Source organism: Trichoderma ghanense, assembly GCF_004382785.1.
Source record: "Trichoderma ghanense strain CCMA-1212 chromosome Unknown scaffold_2, whole genome shotgun sequence".
NCBI lineage: Eukaryota > Fungi > Ascomycota > Sordariomycetes > Hypocreales > Hypocreaceae > Trichoderma > Trichoderma ghanense.
The window spans coordinates 2,554,410-2,572,944 of NW_027395665.1; the positions used below are offsets into that span (position 1 = coordinate 2,554,410).

General features: G+C 52.9%; 7 protein-coding genes across 7 annotated transcripts; 3 read left to right on the top strand and 4 right to left on the bottom strand.

The window, feature by feature from the left end:
- Positions 1-2,749: 2,749 nt before the first annotated feature.
- On the bottom strand, positions 2,750-3,678 carry CCMA1212_003240 (uncharacterized protein; the record flags this gene model as incomplete). Its single annotated transcript, XM_073700594.1, has 2 exons — positions 2,750-3,471; positions 3,540-3,678. The coding sequence occupies 2 exons, from the start codon at positions 3,676-3,678 to the stop codon at positions 2,750-2,752; spliced, it is 861 nt and encodes a 286-aa protein (XP_073561466.1).
- Positions 3,679-5,624: 1,946 nt separating this feature from the next.
- CCMA1212_003241 (uncharacterized protein) lies at positions 5,625-7,634 on the top strand (the record flags this gene model as incomplete). Its single annotated transcript, XM_073700595.1, has 4 exons — positions 5,625-6,214; positions 6,294-6,394; positions 6,477-6,646; positions 6,708-7,634. 4 exons carry the CDS (start codon positions 5,625-5,627, stop codon positions 7,632-7,634), a joined length of 1,788 nt encoding a protein of 595 aa, XP_073561465.1.
- A 568-nt stretch (positions 7,635-8,202) lies between these two features.
- On the top strand, positions 8,203-9,558 carry CCMA1212_003242 (Uncharacterized protein; the record flags this gene model as incomplete). Its single annotated transcript, XM_073700596.1, has 1 exon — positions 8,203-9,558. The coding sequence occupies one exon, from the start codon at positions 8,203-8,205 to the stop codon at positions 9,556-9,558; it is 1,356 nt and encodes a 451-aa protein (XP_073561464.1).
- A 656-nt stretch (positions 9,559-10,214) lies between these two features.
- CCMA1212_003243 (uncharacterized protein) lies at positions 10,215-10,613 on the bottom strand (the record flags this gene model as incomplete). The annotated part of the gene is made up of 1 exon (XM_073700597.1): positions 10,215-10,613. One exon carries the CDS (start codon positions 10,611-10,613, stop codon positions 10,215-10,217), a length of 399 nt encoding a protein of 132 aa, XP_073561463.1.
- A 37-nt stretch (positions 10,614-10,650) lies between these two features.
- Positions 10,651-11,019, top strand: CCMA1212_003244 (uncharacterized protein; the record flags this gene model as incomplete). The annotated part of the gene is made up of 1 exon (XM_073700598.1): positions 10,651-11,019. The coding sequence occupies one exon, from the start codon at positions 10,651-10,653 to the stop codon at positions 11,017-11,019; it is 369 nt and encodes a 122-aa protein (XP_073561462.1).
- Positions 11,020-11,315: 296 nt separating this feature from the next.
- CCMA1212_003245 (uncharacterized protein) lies at positions 11,316-13,183 on the bottom strand (the record flags this gene model as incomplete). The annotated part of the gene is made up of 2 exons (XM_073700599.1): positions 11,316-12,500; positions 12,560-13,183. The coding sequence occupies 2 exons, from the start codon at positions 13,181-13,183 to the stop codon at positions 11,316-11,318; spliced, it is 1,809 nt and encodes a 602-aa protein (XP_073561461.1).
- A 3,380-nt stretch (positions 13,184-16,563) lies between these two features.
- On the bottom strand, positions 16,564-18,523 carry CCMA1212_003246 (Beta-lactamase-like protein; the record flags this gene model as incomplete). The annotated part of the gene is made up of 4 exons (XM_073700600.1): positions 16,564-17,383; positions 17,466-17,724; positions 17,782-17,904; positions 17,965-18,523. The coding sequence occupies 4 exons, from the start codon at positions 18,521-18,523 to the stop codon at positions 16,564-16,566; spliced, it is 1,761 nt and encodes a 586-aa protein (XP_073561460.1).
- Positions 18,524-18,535: the final 12 nt, after the last annotated feature.

Consider the following 18,535-nt stretch of genomic DNA (forward strand, 5'->3'; position numbering starts at 1 on the left):
CGCTTGTCGGTGGTGCTGCTTACTCTGCCAAGTGGCATGAACAACAACTCGGGCTCTCTTTGACTAACTTCCTGGCTTATCAACTTGTGGCTCTTTAGCAAGTGAAGCTCAGCTGGCTACAATGAATGTATAAGTGGAGTTTCTCTGTTCTAAAACCCCGAAATCACTTGGCAAACTGTTTGCTGCAGCACTATACTTCAAACTCGCCGGATCTCATCTTGATGGCGGAGGAGCTCGCTTCTGGGGTTACCCCGGCGCGACGATCTGACAAACCAGCCCGTCACCGCTGTGATTGTTTGCGATGAAGCCCCTTACTATGATACATATGGTGATACGCAATCCAAAACACTTGCGGCGGCAAGAAGATGAAACCTCCTCGGGGAGCGCTGAACCTGGTCAGATCGAGATAACGGGTCGTGTAGCGCACTGGCTGCTCCGCGGTGATGAAACCATCATACAGAGGAGCTACCATCACTACCAACTACCGCTGCTCCCGTTAGCCAGGATCCAAGCCCTCGGTAATTGGGAGTTGGCTTCGCAACTGGGGTTGAGCATGCTTGGTCCTGAGATATTGGATCACGGGCTGCGCTATTCGCCGTCATTGATAAGGAGGCGCCCTGAAAATGGTGGACACAATAGCTTTGCAACGCCCCATGAAACCAACGTCTCAGGAGACAGTCAGCCTTCTACCATTGCCATGTGTACTGTGGCTCACGAGGGGTGTATATGATTAATGATAACTTGTTCGGATGCTGCGAACCGAGTAGCTTTCGATGCTACTTTAGCACTCGTCGATAGCCGTGGTTGAGGATGCCATCGTCGACCAACAATGGCCTGCTTGGTCACCCGCTAGACCGGCTGGCTTCCGTGCTGTCAAAGCTGAGTTACTGGGATGGCGTCTCTTAGAGCATTTCCTTCTCTATTGTTGATGGCAATACAGTGTTAGTCGATATCATCAAGGGAATGGCCTGATCTCTAAGATCGTTTTGAGTGTGTGTCGGAGGACTGTGCCCCGGCATTGGGGGGACTGGACGGACTGGTCGGAAACTCGGCCGCCCCAATGAGTGAGTATCGTGCATTGAAGTCCAACTTCGAGGGGATGCACACATCAACTTGGTTTCTGTAGTACCATACGGTCTTTGGGAATCCCAAGGAAAGCTGTGGCTGCTCGGCTTGACCAGTGAGGTGATATCTCAAGTTATCAGAAGATGGCCTCCGCTCGTGAGGGACATGTCCCACGGGGAATCCCGCATTCATTCATTGGACCTCTTACTACAGACTGTGCTTGGGTCGATCAGATCAGGATTTTGATGCTGGCTGGCTCTGGGGGATGCTGTTGCACATTCGGTAGAAAGATCGCATGATAAGTGAGGTGATCTAACTGACCCTTCTCGGCTCAGTCCCTTTGCTCTACCTCTGCCGCATTCTTGCATCGTATGACGACAAACCCGATAAAGAAAAAAAAGAAGAATGCGTAGCATCTTTGACGTAGGCTCGTTCTGAAGTAGAAATTTTTCGAAGGAGAAAGTCATACGACGCGGGGTCGCGTGTGAGCAATATGTCTCCAGATGCGAATGGACGTGTGTCTTCTATCAAAGCCGTAGCATACCGACGGTGATTGCATTCGCGGAAAGCTAAGAATTGTGATCATATGAGGTAGGATCAACATGACTTGATCGTTGGTTGGCAAGCCGTTGCTTCCTGCGATGTCAACCTCTGGGCTGTATCAGGAGGTAACGCGGGGGTTGATGGCGGCGATATATGAGTTGTCATTGTTACTGATGCCCGTGTCTTGTGTGTCAAGCTTCTGAAAACTGGCAAGGTATGGGAAGCTTTGACGAAGAATGAGCGCACGTCCGCCTTTCGCATACAGGATGAAGTTGGTGGGCATATGCTGCAAGATGCGATGGGGAGTATCACCTCAGCTGGATGATTGGCGATACATGGGCGTATAATAGCATGCAAGTTTGTAGCATCTGCACTGATGAATATCTGAGGAGGTCAACAGAGACTGAAAGCGTCTGTGAGTGAGTAGCTGCCAGGTCTAGACACGACTGAAGCAAATTGGAATCTCTTCCGTTGTATGCTACAGTTCGAGTAGTGGGACCCTGGTATAATCAGATTTTATCGACGTGATCTCTCCTAGGAAGCGTACGGAGTAGACACAGACAGCCTGTGGTTTGAACTGCGGCTCCGTTTTAGTTGTGCGAAGAGACACAGAGAGGAAGCCCGTTCAAACAACGCACACACGGTGAATGTTAATCCTCCTGTGAAGATATGACAAGTTCATGTCTTGTTCGACTGCTGGACTTCGTGTTGACCCTTTCCCCGTGACTTTTACTTGAGCTTCTAGGCACCATCGCTCATCTTGCTTGTGTTATATAACCTTGGAAGACTGCGGAAGCTGGTCCTGTAAGTGAGCGTAAACATAAATCTTGTCGCCTGCAAGTTGTTCCTTCTAAGCTACGCATTTCTAGTTTGCATTGTCATAAGATGACGAAAGAAGACAAAAACCACAGAAGTGAAGTTAAATGTTATATTGGGCGACATGTTTCCCGAACAGTTCATGCTTCCTTTCAGATCCCGCAGAGCCGCATCTGCAGTGGAACACAACGACAACCAGCATATGCGTCTATAATAAGCGACGGAACACATCAAAACCATAAAGCAGACCCAAACTCCAATACCTATTGTGCAAACCTACACATAAATTACCCATCTAGAAACGTGCTTCCTCCAGGATATCTCATTACAAAAGGGCCAACCACATCGCCAATCTATACATGGCGATGAGAAAAGCGACGGCAAAGATGAAGTTGACAAAGTATCGGAGGGCGACATTCTTCATCTGGTTCCGGTTTCGTCGCCGAGATCGTGACACGAAATCCGAGTTATCATTGACATTAGGGAACGAACAATCCTTAGGGATAGGGTCGCCGAGAAACTCGCAAAGAGGCCCCCAGCCATCGGTGACCTTGTACTCGAGCAGGCGTTCCTTTGGCACCAGATTGCGGACATGCTCGTAGTGCTTCCGGTAGACGTCCTTTCCGCGGTTGGGAAAGTCGCCCTCGAAGAAGGTGTCGAAGAACTTCTTCAGCATAGGATAGTACATGCTGGCTGCCCAGTCAAAGTTGGACAGCCAGCGCAGCTCGGGGTCCGTCGCGCGCCAGTACACCGTCTTCATGGTGGACGCATGCCACGAGTCGACGTCGCGGTTCGTGAGGACGACCTTGGCCTCGGGGTAGGCCTTGATGAGCTCCTCGGCAAAGGCAACGGCGGGCCAGTCGCATACGGCTTGACAGGTGCCGAGGAGCTGGTCCCAGTCTTCGCGGGTGAAGGGCTTGCCTTTGCCGTCGTATTTGGCGCAGAGGGCGTCCATCCACATGAGTGCGTCGGGAGGGTTCTCGATGGAGCAGTTCATCATGTGGTATGTGTCGACGTAGCCGAGCTGTTTCATGGCCGCTCGCATAGCTGGACGGGAGTTAGTGATGTGTAGACAATTTGGCAGTTATGACTTGACGACGATGAAGTGAACGTACAGGCAGTGCCGGTGCGTCCCAAGCCCAGGATGAGGACCTTCATGGGCACGACGCGGCCGAGCTTTCGGCGGTTGATGTCGGTATCGCTGGTGAAGATGTCGGTCCGAGGACGGGGGGTATACTTTGAAGAGTATGCCATTTTGTCTGTTTGCTGTATGCTTCGTGATGTAGAAACCTTTTGGAACGATCGAGTGGGTATAAACGCAGACGCTTGCTTAAGAAGCCAAAGAATGACGGTTGAAGAATGAATGAATGTGTAGTGAATGAATGGACGACGAGGAGCCTGCCGGATGCTAAGGGATGCAGCAAGCTTTATGCCTCGACACAGAAGGGTCTCAGTATGTATGGAGATCAACACCAACAAGGGTTTATGTCAAATGAGGAAGACCGCTGGCTATCCCGAATATATAGGGGTTGCTATCTGCACATCTAAATCTTAGGGGACCGGAGCTTGTACCTCAAGTCCGTCTTGAAGTGAAATGCCCCTGCTAAGAATAGAACCAGGTATTGAGTCAGTGTTGACGTTCTAAATGGGCCTCTTTGCCTGTTCAAGTTCCAAATGTCTTCTGGTTGAGGCCGGCCCTTGAGTGGGGACGATACCACAAACGAGCGAGCGATCCGCGATGAGATCTGAAGCCAGTTGGCGACGTCGTGGGAAGCAATAGCTAAAGGCATGCACTTGCATGGCACAGATCAAAAGCACTTGCATGGCACAGATCAAAAGCACTTGTATCTATCTACCAAAGTTGCGGAAGGTCTCTGCTGTCGGTCCATGATGGACATTTCCCCAAGTCAAGTCTCAGATCGCAGGTCTGCATTCGCATGACTGTTCTCGCTCATCAGGCCATATGTCACTGCTCCCTCTAGGCAAATTCTCTCCTAGGCAGCGATTCATGCTGATCGTTAAGGCAAGGGAGGATCATCAGGGGAGTAGATAGATAATAACAGAGACCGTCCAAATCCTCCGTCCAATTCGGCGATGCCTATCTACTGTATGGAGATGATCCATACGTGTAGTCGAAAAACATCGGCCCGTCGGTCACCGAGTTCCGCACTGTAAGTTGTCTCCACGAAGAGATCGGCAATTCCAGCAACAGCTGACGCGGCAGAATGGGTATTTGAGGCCCGTCTTTTGTTTCATAAAATAGGAGACATATTAGAGGGACTGGCCGTCATTTACGTGTAATAGCCCTCTGCACATATTCTCTACGCAGCCGAGAGGTGAGGGTCGGTATTAAGCAAGGGTCATGGTCATGGCTCATTGGCTGTTGATTGCTTGCGTCAGTGTTTTACGCAGAAACACAGTTGCGAAACTATCGCAGTTGGATCTTCGCAACAAAAGGAATCGTCTGGTTGAGGCGTTGCTGAGATTTCTCGAACGTTCAGGTTTCCCAACGCCAATGACATTGCTCATGACGATATCGAATTCTTATTCCCACCTTCTTGTTATCCACAAGTGGTTCCCCTGATCATCATTACTCGAACTGTATAGTGCTTCGGCGTGGGGCTTCGGATCGTCGCCTCCCAGCTGACGAAGAGATATTTTCTGGCTTGAACCATGGGCTGTTGGGCACCGATGTCCCGATAGAACAAATAATAAGCACTCCCCCTATTCTGAAAGGCGGGAATTCTTGCCACGACAACTCTTGATGGCTTGCCAAGACATCGGAGCTCTTGATTATACCCGGGTTGCGCGTCTCTATAGCCACTCACCACTGTACATGTCCGCCCCCGTGGATCTAAACTCCTGAGGATCGGCGGTCCACGATTAGAAGAGGAGGCAAATAAACAAGAATCACATTGATGAGTAGAATAAGCTTGAAAAAGCGAAATAGACGAGCGGAAATCGGAGCGGTTTGGACCCGAAGCAAAACGTCATGTCTTCCCCAGGCGTCATGCATCATCTCTGCCATGACCATCCACTCCTCGTTCCCCGTCTTCTTTTCACCTTTGTGTTGTTTATCTCTTCTTCTAGATACTTTTTGTTCTCCATTTTTTTCCTGTTTAGCAAAACGTTCCTTTGTGTCTTCCGTTAAACCTCCCAACGTTCATCTGCATCACTTGGACTGGCTCAGTTTGTAGGCTATGGCGGGTTCGCACGCCAGATCCTCCAGCAATGACTTCACCTCCAGCTTTCTACTAGATCCACTCAAACCACGAAGAACCCTCGAACTGCCAGATGGAACCTGGGTTTCAAGGGACACTTTCGAAACTCTCAACGAGGTCGACACCCCCTCCAGCCATGAATTCGGATTATCAGCATCGGAGAAGCCACCGGCGAACAGCTCGTCTGGCCCGGTGACGTGGATGTCTCTTCCCCGAAAGGACCAGCTCTTCATCCTCTTCCTCTCGCGACTCGTCGATTTTCTCCAGGTCGCTTCGCTTCAGGCATATGTCTTCTTCCAGTTGAAAGCCTTCGACGACTCTCTTTCGGATGCCCAGATTTCGCAGCAGGCGGGCATTTTGCAAGGATGCTTCACGGGCGCTCAAGTGATGACGGCCATTCTCTGGGGTAAAGCCGCTGATGCAAGCTGGTGTGGGCGGAAGCGGGTGCTGCTTATTGGACTTGCCGGAACAGCTGTCTCGTGCCTGGGATATGGCTTTGCGAGGACGTTCTTCTGGGCGGCGTTCTGGAGGGCCTTTGGCGGCGCTGTGAATGGGACCGTGGGAATTATGTGAGTTGTGCTTCTACAGAGATGACTCTCAGAAGAGCTAAACGGGGTCGAAGACGGCTGACGAAGATGGAATTGCAAGTCGAACTATGATTGCCGAAATCACCAAAGAGAAGAAGTACCAATCTCGAGCGTTTCTGCTTCTTCCCATGAGTTTCAACGTGGCGGGAATCTTGGGGCCGAGTGAGTAAACCAGAAGCCCTAGAACTTGTATACACAACCTTTGATGCCCATGAAACTGGCCGCTGACACAATGAATCTGCAGTCATGGGAGGTATGCTGGCGGAGTCGTCACAAACGCTTCCTGGGCTCTTTGGAGAAAAGGCCGTCTTTGGCTTTCAATGGGTGCGAGACTATCCGTACGCATTGCCCAGTCTCATCAACGCTGCTGCTTTATCCATCGTGACCTTGGTCATATTTCTCTTCCTGGAGGAGGTGAGTGGTGCCCTTTTGAGTCTCGTTTGTGAGAGAGCAACTTGGCTGACGCCTGACGTAGACGTCGAGAGCGCGCCGACACAAGCCGGACATTGGCCTTCAACTTGGATATCGCATCAAGGCCGCCATATTGGACGACAAGCAATCAGATGACTACGCTCGAGTTCCCGCCTGGGAGGCCCATGCCATGGAAGACTACGCAGACAGCGGCATCTTGGCAGAAAAGCCAGCAACCCGAATGCGTCAGCTCCCCTTCCGTAGACTCTGGACGCGAAACGTCTTGTTTACGCTGCTCACGGGCGCCTTTTACGACTTCCATCTTGGTGCCTTTGGCAACATGTGGTCGCTGTTCTTGTCTACTCCTCGGTATATCGTCTCCACGCCAGAACGCTCAGAGAAAATGCGCCGATATCTGCCTCTGCTGTTTACGGGCGGTTTGGGCATGCCTGCTTCGACGGTTGGCGTAGCGACATCCTTTCTGGGCTTCCTAGGCATGTTTCTGCAGGTAACCATGTATCCTCCCATCCAAGCCCGCCTCGGCACGATGAGGTCCTTTCGGTGGTTCCTCTTCCTCTTCCCGGTTGCGTATTTCGTCGCCCCCTATCTCTCCATCCTGCCGTCCTGGTCCCCCCCTCCCGAACCGGCATCGGGAGGCTTCATCTGGGCGGGAATCATCGGCGTCGTGTTTCTCCAGGTCATGGCTCGCACGTTTACTCTCCCAGCCAGCATCATCTTGCTCAACAACTGCAGCCCGCACCCGAGCGTGTTGGGCACGATTCACGGCTTGGGACAGAGCGTGTCTGCGCTGTTCCGGACGGTTGGGCCCGTGATTGGAGGCTGGTGGTACGGCTACGGGCTGGACATCGGGATGGTGGCTTGGGGGTGGTGGGGAGTCGCTGCGGTGTCTGTTTTGACGTGCGGGACTGCCTTGGGGATGCATGATGGGAGCGGGCATGAGATTCTGCTGGAGGGGGAGGAGATGGAATAGGAGGCTTGGGCAGTGTTGTGAGAGGCGGTGGCTGATGTGATTATAGCCTGCCTGTATATGGCATCCTGCATGGCGAAGCTTGGCACAAGAGAAACAATTGATTAAATAGACAATTTGCGTTCTGTTAACATCGGATTGGTCTCGAGGAGGCCGATGCATCATCCCCTAGCCGCAAGCCCCTGGCTGCCTAACATCTGACGTGGGCCCGGTCACGATCCAGGCACCCGGCGCAAGGATCTGGGGATAAGCAAACGGCATTTCTCACCAACAAATAGGTGGTAAAACCGCAGCTGAGCTGTTTGGCCAAGTCTGCCTAGTATTTAAGCTTGGCGGGATTTAGGTAGCCTATGGAGTAATATTGAATTATCTGTCTACTATAGGTAGTCAGGATGCATGTCTGGCCTGTTTGCTGTCAACGCCAGCTGAGCGAGGCTGTGCAAGATGGGCGAAATGGCGTCCAATCCTAGGAGGTAGTTACCTTCTTAAAAGGAAGCTGAAGTTCTCATTCAAGAAATAGAATCATCATCTAATACTGTGCTTTGCATTATACCCATCAGCAATACTTACAATGGCGGCCTCCCTATCTCAAGATGCCCTCGAAGCCTTGGCCAAAGAGACAATGCACGATCGCATTGTCGGCTGTCTCTTTGGATCAGCTTTGGGCGACGCAATCGGTCTTTATACCGAGTTTCTCTCTGGAGAAACGGCCCGTCTGGCCTATCTATCCCACAAATTCATCCTCAGTCCGCCATCTGAAGCGACCCCCTTCCGGCGAGACGCGCATCGTGATCCCAACGTTCCCGGAGAATGGACCGACGATACCGACCACGCCATGTGTATCTTGCTCTCATATCTGCATACAGACGGCAAATGGATGTCGCCTCACGACTTTGCGTATCGTCTGCATATCTGGGTGCGGATGGGGCTTCGGGCGCTGGATACGCTGCCTCTGGGCTTGGGCAGAACGGTGGGTGCCATTGTGAGGAGCAAGACGTATCTCGAAGATCCAGAGGGAACTGCGAGGAGACACTGGCGAAATGCAAAGTGCAAGATCGCTCCTAATGGAAGCATCATGAGGACGCATCCGCTGGGGCTGATGTGCATTCATAAGACGATGGAGGAGACGTTCCAGGTTGCTGCCGATTACTCTGTCGTTACGCATGTCGATCCGAGGTGCATCATGTCATGTGTCATCGGGACGGCGCTTGTGAGGGGCCTCGTGCGGCATGAGGTGTACAAGGAGGAGCATATTGATGATGTGGTTGAGCAAGCCATTGCGTGGTACTCGGGTTACAGGTTGCGACAGATTGAACGGGATCCCAGTTGCAAAGACGAACCCGAGCTGGACCTGGACGAGCTCAACAGACACGTCAAAGTCAACAATCTGGCCGACCTCGTCCTCGACGACATGTACAAGATCGGATACACATACAAGACTTTTGGCTCAGGCATTCTCCTTCTCCGCCTGGCTATGAGAGAAGTCGCCTCTACCGAGAGCCGTCTTTGCACGCAAAAATCCATCTTCGAACGACTCATCACGGATCTGATCATGCAGGGTGGTGATGCTGATACGAATGCATGCTTTGCGGGTGCGCTTCTTGGTTCATACCTGGGCTACAAAGCATTGCCGGCACACTGGAGAGACGGACTGAAACACGGCGAGTGGCTGATGAAGAAGGCGGAAGGACTGAGCATCTTGCTGGGAGTTGGGCAGGGGACTTATAGTGGTTCACAAGACAAAGATACGGCGCCCGATGGAGGGAGAGGGTGGCTGACTGAGAGACAGATGGAGGAGAAGGTGATGTTATTGCAGGCTGATATGGTCAAGAGGGGGCAGGAAAGGGATCGGATGGAGGAAGCTGAGAAGAGACGGGCGAGGACGAAGAGAGGATCATGGCTGGGTGGGATGGGTGGAAAGTGGTGATACGTGGAGGATGATGACATGTTGAGACATGGCGGATCGGATATTGTAACAACTACTGGAAAAAAGGCCGCCTAGAGAATAAAGAAATGAGGGCGGCTTGCAGAGGATCCCTCACACATCACTTTTACCCGCACAACTGCGAGAGGACCTGTTGGCATTTAACTTCAATTTTTCCTCAGGCGTTCCTGGGCTCCTACGAGAACATGCCGCTCCTTCATCGAGGATTGGCACATCGTACTGATACGCCGGTCTCAGAGCCTTGAGACGCAAGGTGGTGGGGGATGTTGTGAAGGAAGGTATTACTGGTGGTGAGGGAAGGTCCCAGATAGGCGTACCTATAAAAGGTCGCCACTGCTGCTAGCGTTATATCACAACTTAGCTTCGTTCATCATCACATCAATCAACTGCGTTATTGCTTCTCTTCTGTTTAACAGGTTATGAGCCCTCGTGCTCAAATTTTGGACTCATCTTTTGCTTCCTGATCACGAGGACGCACGACAACGGCGCTCCATGTGAGACCATGCCTGATGAAAGGTGTCGAGATGTGCTATAAGGTCCTCGCCATCGTGGTACCTTATAGAAGTGAGGTGACGGAATTGACGGATGGTGGAGTGGGTAGTATCTCGGTCGTACCTATCCCGCAGGGCAGTCCAGGCTTAGTGAGCTGAAGTTGCCGTGGTGATTATGGGTATGTGGTCGGGGTGGACTGCTGACATCAACATAACCAAGGCCTTGTTGTTGTCTTTCTTCCATTGCGCCTGCTGTTCCACGTGCGCGGCAGCAGCGGCAGCAGCGGCCGTGGTAGCATCGCTCGGGGGAGCCCTTGGTGGCTTTTGGTTAACCACGTCCCAGAGTTCGCACCATTCGAAAGCGATTTGCCAGGCTGGCCTCCATTCAGCGTAGTTGTCTCCCTTACTGGTGAGCTGTAGGAGACTGGATAGATCCAGTTTGAAGGCAAAGGCGTTTAACGTCATGGCGTCGTAGGTCGTAGGAGTCGGCGTGGAGTCAAGGAACGCGGTGTTGACAGGTGTGGAATGAGTCGATCCGAACGACATCTGGCCACTGCGCCTACGACAGCAATAATGACCCTCTATGGCCATCCGACTTCGTCCGCTGCTCATGTCATTGGGAGACTCCGGCTATCAGTGTGACCAGCCTGACCACATTGGCAGAATTACCTATGTCGGTCGGGATCTCACATCCACAGCTGTCACCAAAGCAGACGTCACCCTCGAAGTCCAAGAGGTCTACAGTGTTTCTACGCCACCTGTTTGTATGAGTGACTGCAGCTGGCAAGCCAGATTCTCACTTCCGACAGATGGGTGTACAGAGCTCGTGCTCGTCGAAGACCGCCACCACTACATCAGATGTCCTTTAGGAAGAGCAATGTATTTTGATGAGCGTCTCCGCTCAATGTCGGAGCAAGCTATGACAGCGCCCAATTCCTCGAACGAACCGTAACCGTACCTCTAAAAGGCCTCAAAAAACTGGATGCCTGAAACGCCGTTGTCAGACAAAGAGCTGAGCCGCCATACGTCCAAACCAAATCAAGAGTGTTAGGAACTTACAGCATAGACAACCCCGAGCAAGAAGGGAGCCGGGGAATCAGACAACCGACCAAAGGAAACAGGGAAGCAGAACAAGACTTGCAGAACCATCATTCCAAAATGCGAAAAGAGAATCCGTCCACCGTCTTGAAAGGATGTCGTACCCGTACGACTAAATTAGGACTCTCACAACCTATCGTGGCGTCTCCTTCAGAGACCTCGGCCCTGGATCCTCTCAGCCGCTATGCCATAGGACGACATGGTGTCGCCAACCTCACACGGGTCGTCCCCAAACTCGACCTTCTCAACTCCGTCCTGCCGGTTCTTCTCCAGCGACATCTTGCCCATCTGGGCCTGGCACCGGTAGCTTCCGAAGCGGAACTCGACGACGGCGCGGTTGCCGGCCCTGATGAGCGGTATAATCTCGTCCAGCTGGAAGATGAAGAGCCCCTTGAAGTACTTGAAGAGCTCCTCCGGATTGACGAAGTCGGCGTTTCCGGTGATGATGAGGCACCGCGATACCTTGGCGCCCTGCACCGCATGGCTGCCATACTTGATGCGGTTGTGGGACACCTTGACGCGGTAGTCGGAAACGAAGAGGCCGCGCGTCCAGGAGATGGCCAGCAGCTGCTGGGCGGCCTCGGGGGTGAAGAAGACGACCTTTGCGGCGGCGGTTTGGTGCACTGCAAAGTCCGGGTAGTTGATGTAGGTGCACCAGACGCGGCCGACGTTGCGGATCGCGCCCAACAGCTCGTGGACGGTCACCGCGGGCGGGAGGTTGGTGAGCCAGAGGGCGCAGTTCTCCTCGGGATCGAGATGCTCGGCGCTGGCGTTGGCGTCGGCATGCATGCCGCGGTAGCGGGAGGAGAAGCGGGAGGAGGAGGAAGAGCCGTCGGGAGAGGAGGGGGAGGTGAAGGCCGCGGCGGGCGTCTGCTGCATTACGGCCTGCATGGGCAAGAAGCCTTGCGGAGGCTGGTGCTGGTGGCGAGGCTGGCGTGGGCCGCCGGGGTGGAAGTTCCAGGCCGGGGCAGGAAGAGGGGCGTGAAGGGGCATGGCATGATGAAGGTGATGAGCTGCAATAGGGGTCGTGGTAATAGGAGTAGGATGCCGTTGGTGACAGATAGGGGGACCGACGGGCTGAGTCTGGGCGGCAACTTGACGGAGAGCATTCACCCGGGCAATCTTCTGCGCGTAGAGATCACCATGAGCATGGAGATAGGCGTCAGCAGCATCTGGGGCGGCAGGATGAGATGTTGGAGGAGAAAGGCGGATAATATCAATCCCGAGAGGCTGGTCGTTATCACCACTATCGGCTTGAGGGGTTGGCTCGATATAGGGGCGGTGGCCGTTGGTGCCGTTAAATGAGGCGTTGCTGGAAGAGGGCACATCTTGCTGCTGGACAAGCTGTCAGCGAGGGCCTTTTGATGAGGTTGTACCTCAAGTTCTTGAAATACCTGGATGCTCATGTTGCTGAATTGAGAGTGAAGTTGGCCGAGGTCGGCGGCATTTGTCCGAGTCTGATTGCCGGGCTTGGGGACAAACTTCTGCTGACCCTCCACGAACGCGGGAAGCTTGCTCTTCGCAGCCTGGTAAGGCAAACGCGAGATGGGGTTCTCAAAGCCGTGAAGCTCGCTGCCGTGGTTCATGAAAGTGTCTGCAGGAGGCCAACCCAAGTGACTGACAGCTCCACCCACGGCGCCTGGGTTCTCTCTAGGGGTTGAGTCAGGACCCCAGATCCCGTGATGGCGAGTGCCGATGGCGCAGTGGCCGGCATAGCGAGGAACGTCAGCGTCTGGAGTTTGCATGGCTTTGCCTTTGCCTTTGCCGTTTGAGGCACTGGTGGGAGATTCGCTCATCCTGGCGGAACGATAGGGGTTGAGGGGGAGATGAGTGAAGTTGCTGAGGGAGGCAGTGCTGGCTCTAGCAGCAAAGGCAGAAGCAGCAATGATCTCGGGGCAGTCGACTAGGCTATCGTCGGGGGTGTCAGCTGTGGTAGCAGAGTTGAGGCTCTCAGGGGAGCTGAGCAGATGGTAGGAGGCGTGGCCCGGGGTCATCTCGCGGAAACCTGGGGTTCCCATGGTAGCTGAGGGCGATGGCGGTGTTCGTACGTGACAATGCTCTGGGCAAGTAAGCTGGATGGGGAAGAGTAGAGTCCCTTGCGGTGCTGTGTATGGGACAGAAACGCTTGAAGTCTGCGAGAAGAGCACGCTGATGCTGTGCTGTAGAATAGGGAGAACGAGGTTATCCAAACGCCGGGGAAAGCTGTAGAAAGTCCTGGTGAGATCGTGTGCGGTCTCGCGGAGTTGAAGGCTGGAGACTTCATGAGTCAGTTGACAAACGAATTCGCGGGTGAAATCCGAGATGATACAAACGTGTAGGGGAAAGAAAGGAAGCTGAAGATGAGTGACTGGCTTCGAGGACAATCCAGGAAAGTAGGGAATGGGTGTGGGATACGTACAAGATGTGCAGCTACTGATGCGGATTGAAGATGAGGATGCCGTAAAGGAAGGACTTGCAAAAGGAAGAGAAAGCAGAGGAAACTCCAGGATCGTGTTTGATGGATAAATAGACGAGCGGGCGTTTTGAACGATTCACTTTGCATTCACTCGAGGCCCCAATGGGCGGACCGCTGTTAGACAGTTGGATAGGGGGAGGGCTGGTGAATCGATCTTTTCGTCGGAAGTCGGAGGACCAAAACAAGGAAAACAACCCAGTCACCATTCCAAACTCCCGGAAATAGAGAGTGAATATGCAGTTGAGGAGCCGAATACGAAGAACAGAGGAGCAGGAAAAGAGAAGACAAAAGAGGAGAAAAGGGAGGAGGCGGACTACGGCTGTTGAAGAGGACATGTGCAGCATTATGTAGAAGAACTAAAAGTCTTGTTGAGTTTGCCTTTGCAGCCCTAGAAAGTGGCCCTTTATGCATGTTGCCTGGGCTCGTTTTTCTTCTCCTGTGCCTTTGCGGCTGCATGGAGTTGTTCGCTTGCAAAGGTCGTATATCTGGCAGCAGCCTGCATATGGCTTGGGTCCCGTCATCTGAGAAAAGTTCCGCGTACCGTAGAACGAGGGACAAGGAATCCCGATGGGTCAGTTGCAGAGTTATTGTAGCTCCTATTCGACCAGCTTCCAGATGGACGGCCTGTTAGGCGGCCGCCAGAGGCCGCAGAAGCCGGCCACCGACGGATTCAGCCAGCAGATGCCTGTGTAGCCATGTGGAAAGGAAATAATGAAGCCGGGCTACGTGCATTAAATTGTTTTTTGCGTTATTGATCACCAAAGGAGACGGAATAGGAGCACGAAAACCGCCGGAAGATGGACATGCTATTCCGGTTCTCTATCCTTGCATCTTCTCTTTCTCTGGCAAGTTGCTGTACGCTCTCCTATAGATGTATCCGCGCAATTGAAAGGCACGCACGGCTATAGAGTGGACTTCTGGGGGCTGTCCGGAACACCATCCGGTTGGGTTTCAAGCCTCCTTGCAGATTGCAGGTAGGAAGGTCTCACAAGATGGGGGTCTTTGTGTGATGGCCACAAGTAAGCAGTCCAAGGTTACGGCTGATGGCCGGGAGACAACTAGGACGGATGGGAAGAGAGAGTAGAAAAGGGACGGGAAGGAAAAAGAAAAGCCACACCGGCAGGGTCCCATAAATAAATGTAAGGGGGGGGCAAGAGGAAAACCGGGTAACTTTAGGATTGGTACAGATAAAGAGCTGCGCGGGAACCAGACGGATGGCTCTTGTTGCCTTTATTGTCTCTTCTTTCGATTCTTCTTCTCCCCCCATGACAATTGCTTCAGACATGAGGTGCGTGTTTGACGGCTTATTAACCGTGATATCGATCAGGACGGGGGCTCAGGGATGCTCTGATTGAGAGCCGGAGTAGGTGACAGGGAATACATGTAAACTGCACACCTCAATCGGACAGCAGCCGGATCTACGTATGTGTTTCTTGTATGATCCAACTTTGACGGAATAACAGCCGTCCAAGCATAAAAGGATCGCTTTGCGTGCATCCGACCTCGATCACAGACTAGCCATCTGTTTCTTTCCGCTCTGGCGGGTTTCTCTCGGGCCAGCGATGCCAAGCAAACGAGCGCGTGCCATCCCTGGCATGTTTTGCAGCCGCTCTGCTTAGGCGTCTGCTTAGGCGTTTGTGATATCTGATGGGCTATGATGTGAGATAATTGTCGGAACATGTAAGAATCGCATCAACAAGGTTGTGTCATTGGACGTCGAGACGATGACCCCCCCTCCCTCCTCGAGGCAGCATCAATCAGAAACATTGAAGTGGAAACAACAGAATGGACCCCAGATCCGGAGGAGATCCGGAAGTCTGATGCTTGTTGGTCCTGCTCCTTTTCGCAACAGAGACATAACTGACACCAATAAACAAAAAAAAAAGAAGGCAAGTCAAAGAAAGCGGAATCGCAGGGATAGAATGTGAGCCTCGCGACATGGACGGCCCCTGCAGCTGGGGCCTGCATCCGCCTGTCCAGGGATGCGCTCAGCCGTCGGTTCGAGCTTCCGCTGTCCCAATCCTTCTGTTCCTCTTTCATGGAGCTGTGCGGAATAGTATGGGAATAGAACTGCGGCGGCTGGGATCTTGTTTCAAATGCCCCAGTCTGCAAATCGTTACAAATAGACAATATGGACAAGACGGTCTTTGCCTGCATGTTCTGGGAGCTGCTTGTACGACGGGGGCTATTAATAGGTGGTGTCGTGTTCATGTTTGCTTTACCACCTACGTTGACGCAACTCCACTGCTTTTGATGCAGTGTTTTGCGAGACATGATGTTGGTCCTGAGAAGGAAGTAGATGCAGGCAAACCACACGCTCAGACTACGCGACAGAAGAGAAGAAGACGCAGCATGTGAGAAGCTTCATCCTGACTATCGTCCTGTGCGTACATAATGTAAACAGGGGGGGGGGGGGGGGGGGGGNGGGGAACAAAAACAAGGCGCAGCCCCAGATCCAGCATGTATCTTCCAGGATCCTCCTCCCGGCGGCCCCATTACGGAGAATAAATTCGAGCCGCTGCAAGATTTCGAGATACGAGTATCCAGTGCCAGATGCCACGCTGGGGCATTGCGGGCGTTAGTATTTCCCTCCCTGGCGATCATCTATACATCTATACACAAGTATCTAGTGAATATCTTTGGTGCTTCGCGATGACCCTGTGCTGAGACAACCTGCTTTGTTCACCATTTCCCTTCCTCTACAAGGCAAGCATCTTCAGCTCATTCTTCAAGCTATCGCTGTTTACATCCATACGCTGAAGCCACATGCATTCTGTCAGTGGTAGGGGTATCGGGATACTACGCTCCCATGCCAAATCAGGCTACCCGAACCATCTCTCCATCTCTCATTTCCCCAGGATTCCCAAAGCAGCTGTCGAATCTCAAATTCTCCTCATCACAGCATCTAGCGGCTGAACCCTGGCCTCTCCCTCCTGTCGTATATCACATCTCCAACCGCTGATAAACCGCCCTCAAAACACGCGGCTCAACCGCAGCTGAACGCTTGCCGGCGTCTACATGAAACACAAACTCGTCGACAGCGATGCCGCCGTACATGAGCTGGTCAGGCATGCCCCAGGTCCCTGCCGCCGGATCAAACACCTTGCGGACCGATGACTCGTCGTCTTCGGGCACAACGCGCTGGAATATCGCTCGGTACGCGGCGCGGTTGTGTGTCTGTAGGCCGGAGGGGAAGAGTCTTACGGACTGGATTTGGCCGCCGCGGGTGGCGTTTGCGTAGGCTTGGCCGGCGGCGATAAGGTCGTGGCCCTGGTGCGTCCAGCTCTTGATCAACAGACCCGGGCGATCGTCAACCGTGACGACGAGGGATGAGCTCGAGGCGCCTATTGATGCGAAGTATTCTCCACAAAGCCTGTTGCATGCCTGTTCCTTGGCAGCCTCTTCCAGCGCAGGGAGAAGCGTCTGGATGGTCGTTTCAGTAGCGGTTTGTGCAGCTGCAGAGGCATCTGGCCCAGCCGCGAGAACAGCCAGAGTAACCTGATAGTCAGGCACAAGGATGATGAGAGACTGATAGGCCCCGACGCTGCCAGACTTTGTATATAGGTCGACAAGGCGGCCGGTGGTGATGCCGCTTCGGGTTCGCACGATTTCCCAGGGCGCGCCGATGAAGAGAGATGGTGAGGCTGTGAATGACTTGGGCTTCATCCAGCGGAGGGTTTCCATGGGCGAGAGCTGCTTGTTGGAGAAGATTGCGCGGCCGAATTCGATGAGGTCGTTTGTTGAAGAGAGGAGGCCGCCAGTGCTATGTCGGAGCGCTCATCAGTCATTCGCATTAACATTGTTCACAATACAGCCTTGTTCAACGGTCCAGTTCTTTGACTCACGCAATCTCGTCACCATATGCGCGGTTCCAGCCCGCATCACCATCGGGAATGACACCTTTCCCTTTAGCAGTCGGTGGCAATACACTCGAATGCTTCATGCCCAAAGGTTGGAAGATTTCATCCTCGACAACGTCCTCGTATGAGCTGCCGGTAATTGCTTCCAGAACGTATGCAAGAACCCTATAGGCCCCGTTGGAATACATGGCTTTCGAGTATGGTGGGAAAACGGCATGTCTCTGTATATAGCTTGCAAAGTATTCTGGCAATCGTACTGTTAGTGTTGACGAATAATTGCACTTGATGCAAACTCTCTCACCTTTGCGAGAACAAGGCAGCTGGTCATCATTTATGCCACAGATGGGAATATCTTGAGGGGCGAGGCTAGGGAGTCCGAGCTGAGTCCACGGAAAGTCTTGAACTGCTAGGTCTGCTGAGTTGCCTTTAAGAGAGAGTCAAATCAGTCACCGTTCTGAGCCATAGAGAAACTGGGAAAACATACAGTCTCTTCCAATGCCGGAAAGCTGTGACGCAAGTGCACCAACAGTGACCTGATCCCATTGAACAGCATCGATAACAGACAAATATTTATATGGTGAGCTGGGAACGGCCTTTCGCAGCTCTGGTACGAAGTCCGTGACGGGGCGGTTCCAGTACTTGGTGCCATTGTTGAGAAGCAGAGCGTACACGGTAAAGAGCTTCGATATGCTGCCGATTCGATAGACGGAGTCGCCGGTCACCTTTGACGTGCTGCCCGCGGAGACATTGAGCGAGCCAGATGTGTGGTGGAAGTCGATGATGGGGGAAGAGTCGAGCTGCGAAACGGCAGTCAAGGAGAAGGACGTTGTGCTGCTGTCGAAGCTGCCGAAGCGACTTGTTCCAGTGTAGATAGCTTCCCTGAGGGAGTTTGTGATGTTTGAGATGGCGGTTTGGATGATTTTGTTGGTTGATAGATGGGACGGAGGGTCAAAGGCTGCTCCTTGTAACACCTGGTCCGTTTGTGCAAACGAGATGGAACACAGCGTTGCCAACGCAACCACGAAGTGCGAAATCAACACCATGATTTGCGACTA